This window comes from Choristoneura fumiferana, chromosome 20 (genome assembly GCF_025370935.1).
Source record: "Choristoneura fumiferana chromosome 20, NRCan_CFum_1, whole genome shotgun sequence".
In the NCBI taxonomy this organism is placed as follows: domain Eukaryota; kingdom Metazoa; phylum Arthropoda; class Insecta; order Lepidoptera; family Tortricidae; genus Choristoneura; species Choristoneura fumiferana.
This window is the reverse complement of record NC_133491.1, coordinates 6,209,403-6,222,323: the sequence shown is the minus strand read 5'-3', so window position 1 is coordinate 6,222,323 and position 12,921 is coordinate 6,209,403. Positions and strand designations below refer to the sequence as shown.

Here is a 12,921-nt window from a genome sequence, read left to right as displayed (position 1 = left end):
TTACTATTCCGCGTGAACTACTCAATGTCCAAGATAAAAAGTAGGTATTTGCAGGTGGTAGGACCTTGTGCAAGGTCCGCCCGGATTGCTACCACCATCTTGCTCGCTAATCATGTGTTTGCACTGTTGTGTTTCGGCGTGGAGAGTAAGACAACCGGTGAAATTACTGGCACTTGATGTATCCCATCTTAGGCCTCTAGGTTGGCAACGCATCTGCAATACCCCTGGTGTTGCAGATGTTTATGGGCGGTGGTGATTGCTTGCCATCAGGAGACCCACTTGCTCGTTTGCCATCCACTCGAATAAAAAAAGTTATAAACTACCTGTGTGCGTTTCATCAAATAATTCAAACAATTACCTACTTTTGCTCACCCGCGAACTCACGATAGCTACGTCTATGCAATAAATGGTGTTCATGCAGCTCCTCCACATCCACACTGTAAGAATACGCACAGATCACGCAAACCCAACTATCACCACTACCACCACACTACAATGACGTTTTGAACTCAACAAGAGTTCATCCTCAGAGCAACACCACCGTTAAAACTAGTTTGGTAAATTCTCGAGAATGTTGCTGTTAAGTTCTCGAGAAGATTCTTTCAGGAGAGAATTTATGAGAATTTAAAAAACGAGCGGATATTATATTCCATTGTTGTGTACAGCTAATATATTTAGGTACTTATATACTAAACTTATTCATATCCTTAATTGAGGTTTGATCGGTCTGTTACTTAGCAGACTGATTAAGCTTAATAGACGGTTGTCAGAAGTATGATTCATAAGCTAGCAGTCTGCTAGTTGTTGAGCCGCTGATAGACTGATTAGACGCGTTATGTTGGCCACCTTGACAAATCAAAGACAAAAATGGCCTAATCGATAATTTTGACAGCAGTGACAGAATTTAAGCGAGAAGTTTGTTTTCCCGCCATTTCCGATCCGCATGTTTATGTTGTGCAAAAAGCCATAATTATTAATCATCCTAATATATTTTTTTATATTTATTGTTAATTTATTGTTGCTAATTTAGAGGATTTTTAAATACAAATTCCTGAAAATATTTTTCCTGGTTTTTTAATCTTTGCGTAACTTCACCCTTCACTAAAATATCTTCGGTATGGTTTTTTGCTCTGTCAAAGTCAGCTGTTCAAACTTGTGGCGGCCATTTTGTGACTTAGCTAAAGGAGGGTCTACGGTCCGCTAACTTTAGCAGATGATCGACTGATTAGCGCTAACAGACGTTTATGAATATGTTTTTTATTTCAAGGAGGCTAATATATTTAGGTACTTATATACTTAAACTTTTCATGCAGATTACTTCAGCTATTACCTGCTCAGGAGGAACTTAAATTATTAGTAAATTCTCCCGAGCGAGAACATTCTCGAGAATACTGTCGGGTATATTCTAGATAAATTGTCGTTAATTCAATAAGTTTGTATAAAATAAATATTATTTAGGGGCTGTTTCACCATCCATTGATTAGTGTTAAGTGACGGTTAAATGTGGTGCCGTCTCTATTTGTTTTGTTTGAATAGACGGAGACGGCATCACATTTAACCGTCAGTTAACACTAATCAGTGGATGGTGAAACAGCCCCTTAATTAAATAAATGCGGTGGATGTCTAACGTTGGAAGTAAATAAAAAAGGCTGAACAGTTTCGTCAGCATTTTTTTATTTTTTTCTATGACATAATGAAAATGTTATTTAATGTCATATAATCATCTTTAGTAAATGTACAATTATATGTGTGACGCACGCTAAAGTCGGTTGCCTAGAAAAAAAATATAGAATAGAAATCAGGTTTTTTTTTAATACTTTGCACGGCCTTTAACCAGTGCATAGAAATTAGCTAAATTCGGACTTTAATATTTAATTTGTGTCAATTTAATTTGTTTCTTTCTTATTTTAAATTCTCCGTCATCCGAGACGAGAATATTCTCTCGACCCATCACTAGTTTAAAACCCATCCAAATTCGTCCAGCCGTTTCAGCATAACCCAATAACCGAACAACCAACCTACTGAATCCTGTCTCTCTGACCTCATAACTTCATTGGTAAAACTTTGGAATGAATTAGAATTAGATGAAAAACTTGAACGTCTTTTGTTATTGCATATTTTCATTATACCTTCACTTGATTTACATTAGTCTTACGAAATGTAACGCGAAGTCGTTTTTCAGGGCTATGAGCGAGGTGGTTCCCCCCAGCCCCCCTCGCAGCCGCCTGGCGCGCCGAGCCCCGGGGCGCCGCCAAGCGCGCCCGGAGCCCTCTCGCCGACGCAGGACTCTCAGCACCCGCCGCACTTACCGCCGCACCCGCCTCAGCATCAGGTATTTACTTTGGCAACATACAAGTTCAGATGGTCGCTGCATAGATGATTACAGTAGCTTATTCAATCACTGCAGGGTAATCAATGTGTTTAGTTTAATAAACTTAATATATCCGTACTCACAGAGGAATGCGCAGCCATACCTACAATCGAACAAAAGACCCGTTCGCAACAATTGCACCGCCTGCATTACTTGCCAGCTTACAACTTACCATGTAATAATAACTCCTATGGAAGGAGAACCAACTCTTACCTAGTACCTGCCATTCTAAATACCCTTCCAAAGGAATTGTTAAACGAAGTTGTAAACACTGCCAACAATCCGGTAAAATGTAAAAAAATACTCAAAAAATATTACCTTGAGAGTGACAACAAAGTACCTACCTACTAACAACTGTCTATGTATACTTCAACTTAATTATCGTAAGTAAAGATCTATGTACTGAACTGCTGTAACTCGCCTACTATTACATAAACCCCCAGTGGGTTTTACATTAGTTGCATAATAAGTTAATTGTATTTACTTGTTTCGATTATATTACATAAATAAAAAAAAAGATGGACCGAATGATTGTGCCAATGCCAAAATCAAGAAACAGGACGGAATTTAATTAAAAAATATCACGGAATTTTGGATTTAGATTAGGAAGAAAGAAGAAACCAGGTTCGTTTTATACGTGGCAATACAAAATTAATGATGGGGGTAGCATCTTATATAGTATTTATAAGCTAGATTTAGTATTTAGAAACAATAAAGGAAGCTATGGAAGCATAGATACATGGTACATACATCAGGTATTGCTATTGCTACTTGGATTAAAGTGCACAGTCAAGCTCAAAAGTAACTTAACCCCTTAGCACTTTGGCGCTGTCATTAATTTATCGCAACTAAGTACTAAGCTTTACCTGCGGCTAAGCTCGCGTGAACTCCCACTATAAACTATATTACTTACTAAATTCGGGTTTGTATCATTTCGTATAAAAAGCAAAAGCAGCTGGTCTAAGTAGCAAATAAATTAGCAATTGGTCTAAAGCTTGCAGCACACAGAGAGCGGTGGCGAGGCGGTGCGGCGCCGCGCGGAGGCGGTACGCTTATTTCTCGCGCGGTATTCTGTATGCGCTCTTTCATGTTAGGTCGAATATTACAACCGGTACCGCTTCCGCGCCGCACTGCACCGCTCCGCCTCCGCCGTCAGTGTGTTTCTAGCTTTAGGGTGGGTAGGACCAGTTGCTTCTGAAGGTCACTTGGTACTTAGACCAGCTGCTTTTTAAACGAAGTGATACGATACCCTAAATTCCTACGGTGATTCCCAGAAATTGAAGAATCGTCTTATTTAGTTTGTATGAAGATCACCCGTGCAAATTTCATGTCTCTAGGCTTAGCGGTTAATATAATAATAATAATATTTATTTCAAAACTCAAGGCCCCGTGGGAATATTGGAATAAAAAGTAGCCTAGATATTATTCAGAGTGCTAGCCCTACCAAATTTCATCCAAATCTGTCTAGACGTTTTAGCTTGAAAATGTTACATTAATGATTTATGAATTCTGGGCTAAAACAGGCTGTTACTGAGCCAATGATCTACGTCTTCGGTCTTTGCACTTATCTACCAGCAGAGCTCGATTACATAATATCCAACTACACCTACTACATACAAGTAATTAGTATCAGTGATTTTGTATTGACATAGACTAATAGGTACTATTCAACGGTCAGTTAATAAAAAACCGAACTAATTGACAATAAGATCGTTTTGCGATATTTTTGAGTACCTACCTAGACTGCTCCGATGTTTATGAAGATGACTGTACTCTTAATCGTTTTGGTATTCATATGAACTAAGTTATAATAATGATCATAAACATATCCAAATTATTTCCTCTGCCTTAACACTGACTTATATTTTAATGAGTTTTAAGATCCGGATGTCAATACGATTAAGGTACATACAAAATAAAGTAAGAGAGCGAGAATGTCCGGTAATAAAATTTACGGTTTCACGTCACTAACTATCTGTACGGGAAATGAAGTTGGCGAACTAATTTTCTTGAATCAACGCTTTGAATTTACACCATGTCGAAAACAAGTAACGTCCGCGAAGGATAGTAGTTATAAAAATAAAGACTGTTAGAACTAGAAAAAACAGTGGTTGAAGAATAATGACAGGTTTAACTGAGATGCAAAAAAAATGTATTAAAACGAAAAATAGAAGTGCATTAATAAAGTGCAGTAATAGCTTTTATCAATGTGTCATATTTCATTATCTACGTTTAAAAGTGCGAATGTATGTTTGCAAACGATAAAGGAAAGTAGTTCTATAACAGCACTCAGCGTTGTTTTGGAAACTATTTGAATGGTATTGACCACTTTGGTGCAATGCAATGCAAGCCACATGTGGCGATGGGTATAGCGGGAGCTAGTGGTCGGCGGACGTCATGTTTGCATTTCGTTTATCGCGCCGATATCGCAAGGCGGCGTCGGCGGTGGAAATTTTCGATAATTTCGGCCGAGTCGACTGCTCGCCCTGAAATACGTTCGTGCGACGAGATAACGCCGCGAACCGGCAAGATAAACGGCCTTTCTAGATTCCAAATACATACTCTGAAGTTGATTTTGTTGATGTTTATCTCGTTCCGTGTTGCTTTAAACGTTACTTGACGTAGGTACTAGAAATAAAGGGTTTAGCAGGCTAAGGAAGGACTTGTGGCCCCTGTGAGGTATACTTGAATAGGTAAGTGTCAATTGTTTGTCGCCTCATTCATTACTAGTAATCACTCCAACTTTCAACCCTCTATCTTGAACTGTCACAGAGATAATGTCAAAAATGTATTTTCTTAACATTTTTTTTCAAACTCATTTTTCTCCTAATCCATAGCAGCTAAAGCATTGAAACAAAATCACAGCTACGTGGTTTTTGTGGGAGTATACCCTACAATTTTATTAATATTTTATACTTGAAAAATAAAAATAATAATAAATGACAATTTATTTTTTGACAGCTCTTTCCAATAAGTTTTTTTAAAGGTGTAACATAAAACGATTGTAAGTTGAAGTATTTTAATGTTCCGCATCAATTTTTCTTTGTACCTACTTCTAAAGTAAATAATAAAGGTTAGGAATGTTTTTTGCCTAGTAATACATAAGTAATAAGAAAATTCATAATTGTAGAGAATAAAAAATTGGGCCATAAAATATCTTTTTTATGCTGAATAATTATGATATGAATGACTCAAGTAGGGTAACAGAGTTTAAAAAAAAACTGCATCATACACTTTATAAGTTGAATCAAACGGCTTCGTTACTATTAGATTAAACTATATGTAGATAGTTTATTGTTTAAAAATGTATTTTCAATAAAAATAAAACCCTTAATTTAAAAGTTCATGCGGTATTGGTTCATAAAGCAAATCCGTAGTTTGATCTTAATGAAACTTCCTGAAATGTTTGCCTTAAAAGAAAATATACTATTACTTGAAGTATATTGTTTAAAGAAAAACGGAAGCTTTGTAGAACGTTCTTACTTTGAAGTTAGGCCGATGAAACTTCGGTTATGAACTTAACTGTTATTGCATTGGACTGCGCAACCCTCCTGGTGACTGGTTTTGTTTATTCCTTAACCCGGCCCACGGTTACAATGAAGCGGCTTTTGTCATAACCCTCTTAATAGTCGAACTTTAGCTTTTAAATAAGTTTTCCTTGTCCTACATTTTGTTATGTCTTTCTTATTTAGGTTACGTTGTTCAGGCATTGTATTGTATAGCTTTAATAGCAAGAATAATCCTTCGATATTTGATGATTTGAGCTGTAGATACCTGCCTACATTATTCACAACCACAATGAACGTAACACAAACATGAAAATCATTTTCGACACGGAGATTCCAGCGATTATAATAAATGTGACACAACACATGCCGTGTCATGAGTTGTGCGTGACTGCATATCATCGGTCGGACAGCATACGAGTTCCTGCCCCAGCCCAGTACCCACCTGATGCAGCGATCGGAATGATTCGTAATGGAACGTGAGCGAAGGGTTTTTGGCACGCTCTGTTCTTTGGGAGATTTACATATTCCTACGCTCCCGTTCCGCAACCCGTTTGAGTGGATCACACGTGGCTAACAGAGTCTGCTGACTACGATAAGACCAGTTCACCACCACCTACATACATGCTAAGTATGTTGGTATATTATACATGCCACAATAATTTTGCACTCCAAGCGATAACATTGTTAATGCAAATGTGCCGATGAATTGAAATTGAATACAACGTTTTAACATTTTATTGCAATAACTGTCAATTAGGTATATCTTCGTTGCATTTGCGTAAGTGTTGTAACTTGTATTGTAATACTTGTAATATTGGACGACCAGATACGACATTCTAGTATGATGATAAGATTATACAGAAGGGTAAGCAAAATATACTCTCCCTTTTTACGTAAACTTTCATTCAAACCGTGCAATCGAACGGATCAGAGCCCCGACGGGCCTTTCATAATTCTTCACAGAAAAAATACTTTTACGTGTTAAACGAGCACGCGGTGCAAAAATTAAACGTCACTCAGCTATCACATGATCGACGGAGCAGAACACTCCGACCCTCTGGGAGCGTCTTCTGTCGATTTTACGTTTACGTTACTCCACTTTCAAACTAAATGCCACTCCGTTATGTTTCGTTATGAAAACTTTGCATCCCAATTATTCTAACCTAATCTGAGTCCTTGCTCGCAGATACCCGTCTTAACCAAATTTAATCTGCATTAAATTTAATCTGATCTAGCAGCTCGAAATCGTGGCTAAATAAAAAAAAGTAAGTAATTAAAAATGTAATTAGACAACTTTATTATCAATAAAGCAAGGCAGAGGCTTTATCCACATATCGATGTTATCTACGATGCCTACACAATTTACCAACTCTGCTTCTTTGTAGAAGCGGAGGCTTTACAAAAGTCCCAGCGAGCGACGCGCAGTTAATACTCTACGATGTCAGTAGAGAATTTTGAGAGTCAAGGGCCATTCCAGCATCGTGATCGCTAGAGAGTCGTACGCTCGAAATGAAACGTCGTATCTTATTTTATGATTAGCGGCTCGAAAGCGCTCCGTAATTTTGTTAGTTCCGCCTTTCTGGTGCTGGGGGCGAGTACAGCAAGTGGAGATCGATGCGAGCGTTGCGTGCGAGTGCGAGAGGGAGGCCACCAGTCGCTGCTAGCGCCGTCCTTGTCGCGCGCACCGCCTACCAGGCAGCCATGTTGCGCTCGACCTGCGCTCGCCCGACCGCCATTGTAGCTAGTGATGTTCTCCAACTCGACTCGATGTAACACGCTATTATACTAACTCATTTCAACTTACACGGCCTTTGCCTTTGCCAATAACTGCTGAATTGCTTTTCAGCTAGGCGCACAAATCTATAGGAGGGATCTGTCTTATATATGGTTAACTTTTAGACTATACCTAGTGATTTCAATCATATTTGGATTTGGAACTCAAAAGTCTGTATTGCATTGCAGGAATGTTCTGAAACTATAAAATCTTGATAACCATTGGCTAGTTATTTCCAAATAAAATTTTCTGGGTAGCTGCAAAACCATATCTAATATTTCAAACGTCAATTGCAGACAATATTTATAATTTCTATCCGCACGTCTGTCTGTCAATTAATGTATCATAGATAATTATTATTATACTTTTAAATATTCTATTCAGCCGAGATGAAGAGAAGAAAGTTCATTGGATTGTTTTGGTTCAAATGCTCGTTAAAGCAAGTTACGGCTTTTACAAAATCGTCTTACAATAACCCTCCTTCTTCGCAGTCGGGTAAAAATAAACAAACCTCACGAAAACTCATGATAAATTTATGAACATCTACTACCTGAATTATTCCCAGCGACAATAATCAACATGACGTGTATCAACAAAGTGGTGTATTCGGGGTCAGGTAAATACGGCGCTTTGTATTCAATGCATATAGAGAAGTTTGATTGTCGATAAAATATTGTCGATAGAAAAAGGTTTGCGGTGGAGTAGAGCCTCAGCTCTGGAATTAAAATGTCAGACGCGCGACGCTCGCTGGCAGCGGGGCGCGGGCGCGAGCGGCGGGGCGGGCCAGCCGGCGTTATTAATAACCATAAGCCGGCAGACGCACGAACGTCCAGAGGGGCCAGCCAGCCGCGCGGTAATGAGGAATCACTAATTATATTTTACTGGACTCAGCATTAAACCAACATTAATTACACAGCCTTGCTGTATTCCGTACAAATATTTTGTTGAAGCACACTCATCCAAACTGCGCCAACGTTAATTGTCATTCGGATTTACGTAAACTGACCAATCGTATTCTTGAATCGGCAAAGCCTATAAAAATACATTAAGTGTCGTTTACGTAAGCCGTATTATCTGAACCAAAGCTCGTGCAGAATATAACCGGGCTAGAATGACAAGTTATAATGGTTTGGCAGAGTACGGTCCGTTTTAATATTCCCCCACAGTAGGCGCGCCGGTTGCACGCGACAGCTCTGCCCGTCGCTAGCCCGACGTCGAGTTCGCCAGTAAAAAACAGATAACACAGTATATTTTATTGTCAAGGAAATATATTGTCAAAGGCCGTGCGATTAATTACTTGACTTTTCTGAAGTGCGCTTCGGGGATTTTTCCCCTGAGGAATTCGACTGACATACTTTAGCGATTTAGGATTTATTTCGATTTGTTGTTATGTCCAACCGTACACACTGTTATCATTTTAGAATTATGTTAAACCGATCGTTCATATTACGATTTGCGGTAGGTGTCGTGCCAGTAGCAGAGTTTGAATCTCTTTTCTTTTAAAAAAATTTAGAGTTCTTGCGCGTATACGCTCGGCCTCATATAACAAACTGCTAAATGCTAGGGATTCTGGGAACTTTAGTGTGGCATATCGCCCTCGCCTGCCAGGAAACCTCTAAAGCGCTGACTGCGGGGCGTACATTCTCTCTTGTGGGGAAGGCGGGAAGGGTTGCCGGGATAAACTTCTGCGTTAAATAAATGTTATCAGTCTCTTGTACATTTTGCAAGCCTTACAGAATAATCGTACATTTCAAAATATGGTTATTAGGCGAAAGTAAGGCACGGTAAATTTTAATCTGCAATATTCAATCTTTTTATTGCTTTAATAGAAATGTTTCTGTATGTTGAGGCAACCCTATTTGAAGTGAGTCTCGCAACGGACGTCAAAGGTGTAGTCAGGCGATGGCACGATTTAGTGCGGGCAGGGCAGTGCGACGGTGGACTGTAGCGACGGAAGCGAGCCGCCGTCGACTGAAACCACAAACTCTCATTTATATTGGACTCCGCCGCTTCACGGTACCCTTTTAGATGCACTGTATGGTATACATGTTGGTTTCGTTTCCAATGTGCTTATAAATGTGCAGTTTCAACACTATGTAGCAACGCATCCACGATAGGGATGAACAGTTAATCGGCAGCTTGATACTTACGGGATATGGTAACTTTTTTATGCCTCATGTCGTTCCACATTTTGCATTTGCAATATCGCTTGTTATTGACGAAATTTCAGAGTTGTTATGAATTCAGTTCATACCTTGCGACAAAGTAAAACCTGGCTAGAATAATATCTGTTGTAGTATCACTAGACTAGATAAACGGATAATAGTATTTAGTACATGGATATGAGCGACCGTCTTATCAAGGTATTCCAGCTTTGAACAACTGGAAAACTTATTCTGCTTCTTTACGAAGCTGAAAAAATGTATTACTGCTTGTGGACGACAAAGTAAAACTGCCAGACTATTTTTCGACTTGCCGCTTCCAATTTTCATTTCTTTCTTCTGTTTACAGATTAAAGCACGAACTTGTTTTTGTTATTCATTGTAACGGCAGAGATTCGATTTCAACTTAGTTTAACCGCCGTTAAAACGTTTAACGCGATTCGAATACTCAGAGACGACACCTAAAATGTCTACAATTTTAATTGCAATCACGATACTCGTTTCTTCCTTCAGTCATTTAGGTAATGTTAACGTTGACCTGCACAAACTTAGTCGTAGATTAGTTGACTTTGCAAAAAAAAAATATGAAGCGCAAATGCGGTTAACATGTTTTTTTAATTCCTTTGCAAACCTCTCTTTTACCTTACTGCAAAGTTACTTAGCAGTGCAAACTAATTCCTAGTTGCTCAGTATAACTCGGATACTATTTTCTGTACGTTCCTAGAATTCTCAGCACGAGAAAGATTTTAAAATATCTCTCATAAAGGAAGATAGAAGTGGAAAGGAATAGTTTCGTAGAATGCCGCCGTCGTTTTCAATTAGTCGCTTAACTGACGTTGCCGACTACTATCTCTAGATTGAGTGCACTTTGGCTTCGGCCGGGCCTTCTGCTGACTTGAGATGATGTCATGCCACTTTTAATAGTTGTATTTTGGCAGGTTTTGTGAATTTTACGTCTTACTTACGTTCTTACTTATTTTAGATTTTTTGTGGGATGACTATATGCTACAAGTAGGTAATTAATATAGCTTTGTTTACAACTTGACTAAAGATTTGTTTCTTGTCGCAGGGCTACCCACCTCCACCGAGGCCAGCTCAGCCGTCCACTCCAAATGCACACGACCCGGATTCGGTAAATACTTTTTTATACCCTTATTTTAAATATATATTTTTAACTATTCCATACGAAATTTAACTTTTACTACTATTCTGCTACAGTCCTCTTGATAAACGTTACACGACACGACAAAAAATGTCGTCATGAAGCAGTCAGTAGGAATTTGAATTTATCACTACAACGTTGTACAATCAATCAACGACGACATGCGCCCGATGAGTCACGGAACCGCTTATTAAAAAGCTATCAGACGCGTGCTGATGTCAAATAAAATACCTTTCGCGTAAACATCAAGGCAGTTTTAAAACCTCGCATGAAGAATTTTAGATCTCAACCCAACTTAAAACAAATTCGAAGTTAAGCGTGTTTCGGTTTTGAATTAACAATGTTGGACAAGAGTGATGTACGCTAATGGGTAAGTAAGTAACGTACTGAGCTAGTCACGTACTTATGTACAAAACAATCAGGTAAAGCGTTACACTTAGTGAATCGCGTTAACGTAAGTTGGTTGGTTAGTGAATGTTGAAGTAGCCTCGTCGTCCCAGTCGCTGGCATAAATCGTCACTTTGCAGTTTAATCATCCTAGAACTTTAATTTTTTACACGTCATTTTAAATTGTAAGGTGAAGGTAATGAATAAGATGCAAAATCTTCAACGGAATATGATAAAGATGCCACATTAACTGATTAATGAGATCGTTATGCGCGCGATATTCGTAGTAGTGGTTGGTAATTACGGACTGCCGACCGCCTTGCCGTCTACAACACACGTGCACGTACTAAGTCATTTATCTGGTTATGAATAAAAATAATCGTAAACGTCGCGTCTTCATTAGTGCACATGTGGGTCTGCGAAAATGAGCGAGCCTTGCCGGTCTCTATTTGCGGACTGACACTCCATATTCCGAGTTAGTAAGCCGTCCGCCCGTCGCCGTTGCCTCACTCGACAATAAGCTTGTTTGCTAAATTGTACCTCGCTCGACGATGCGCGCTTTAAATATTATTTACGTACCCGCTATTGTTTCTATTAAAAAATGTAAACAATTTCCTATGTGCATAATTATTATACACGACGGAAAAATAAATGTCTTTCGCATTAACATCTGTTGTTTACAGGGTTGAAAGTTCAAAACTTCCCATTGGTTGTGTTGTTTGCGTCGCTATTTATTTTGTCTATTTCAATGGAAGTGGATCAAAGAGATGGGTGAAGTGATGAGAGAATCTATAGTTCATTTAGCCCGCGGCGCGCCCTCGGCCGACGTTCGCATGCATTACGTTGCAACCTAACCCATTAAAAGTATTGTCAGTGACAGTCACCACGTTTTAAGGGTTGGTGCAGTTGACACAATAGTTTTCCTTTATTTATTAGCGTAAATGAGGCTCCGAAGAACTCTTGGAAAACAATAAATCAGTCATCTTTATTTTGACTAATCAATCAACAATTGCAACAAAAAAAACAGGTATTCTATACAGCTCTACATTTAATGTGGTCCGCCATGCGCTTGACAGTTCCTTATTTTTTTTTTGTGAAAATGACTGAAGACTTGTAATTTTTTTTTAAACTTTTGGAATCGCTGTAAAACTATGTGGATAGATAATAATAATAATAATTTATTTCAAAAACATCGTTACAATAGATTCCTTAGAACTAGATCTCCACTTCCTAAATAGGTATTAAAACCTGTGCATAGTCAAAGTCAAAATATCTTTATTCAATTTAGGCTATAACAAGCACTTATGAATGTCTACCACCGGTTCGGAAAAACCTATGTTGAGCAGAATCCGGCAAGAAACTCAACGAGGTGTATTTTTTTTAAACAGATTTAGAATATTATTAAATGATATCTATACATCACAAGTATTTAACACAACTTTATTTTTAACACAGTAGGTTCGCTATTTGAAGGGATCGCTAATGCGGATCGGAATTATTTCCAAATATCCCTGTCCATGATATAATCATTAACTTTATAATACGCCTTAGATATT

At 38.5% G+C, this 12,921-nt stretch overlaps 1 protein-coding gene across 1 annotated transcript in view; it reads left to right on the top strand.

The window, feature by feature from the left end:
- osa (trithorax group protein osa) overlaps positions 1–12,921 on the top strand; it is a 126,245-nt gene that overhangs the window by 31,580 nt on the left and 81,744 nt on the right. Inside the window, 2 exon segments of the mRNA XM_074103390.1 lie at positions 2,183–2,332; positions 10,886–10,948. Coding sequence (XP_073959491.1) covers positions 2,183–2,332; positions 10,886–10,948 — 213 coding nt within the window.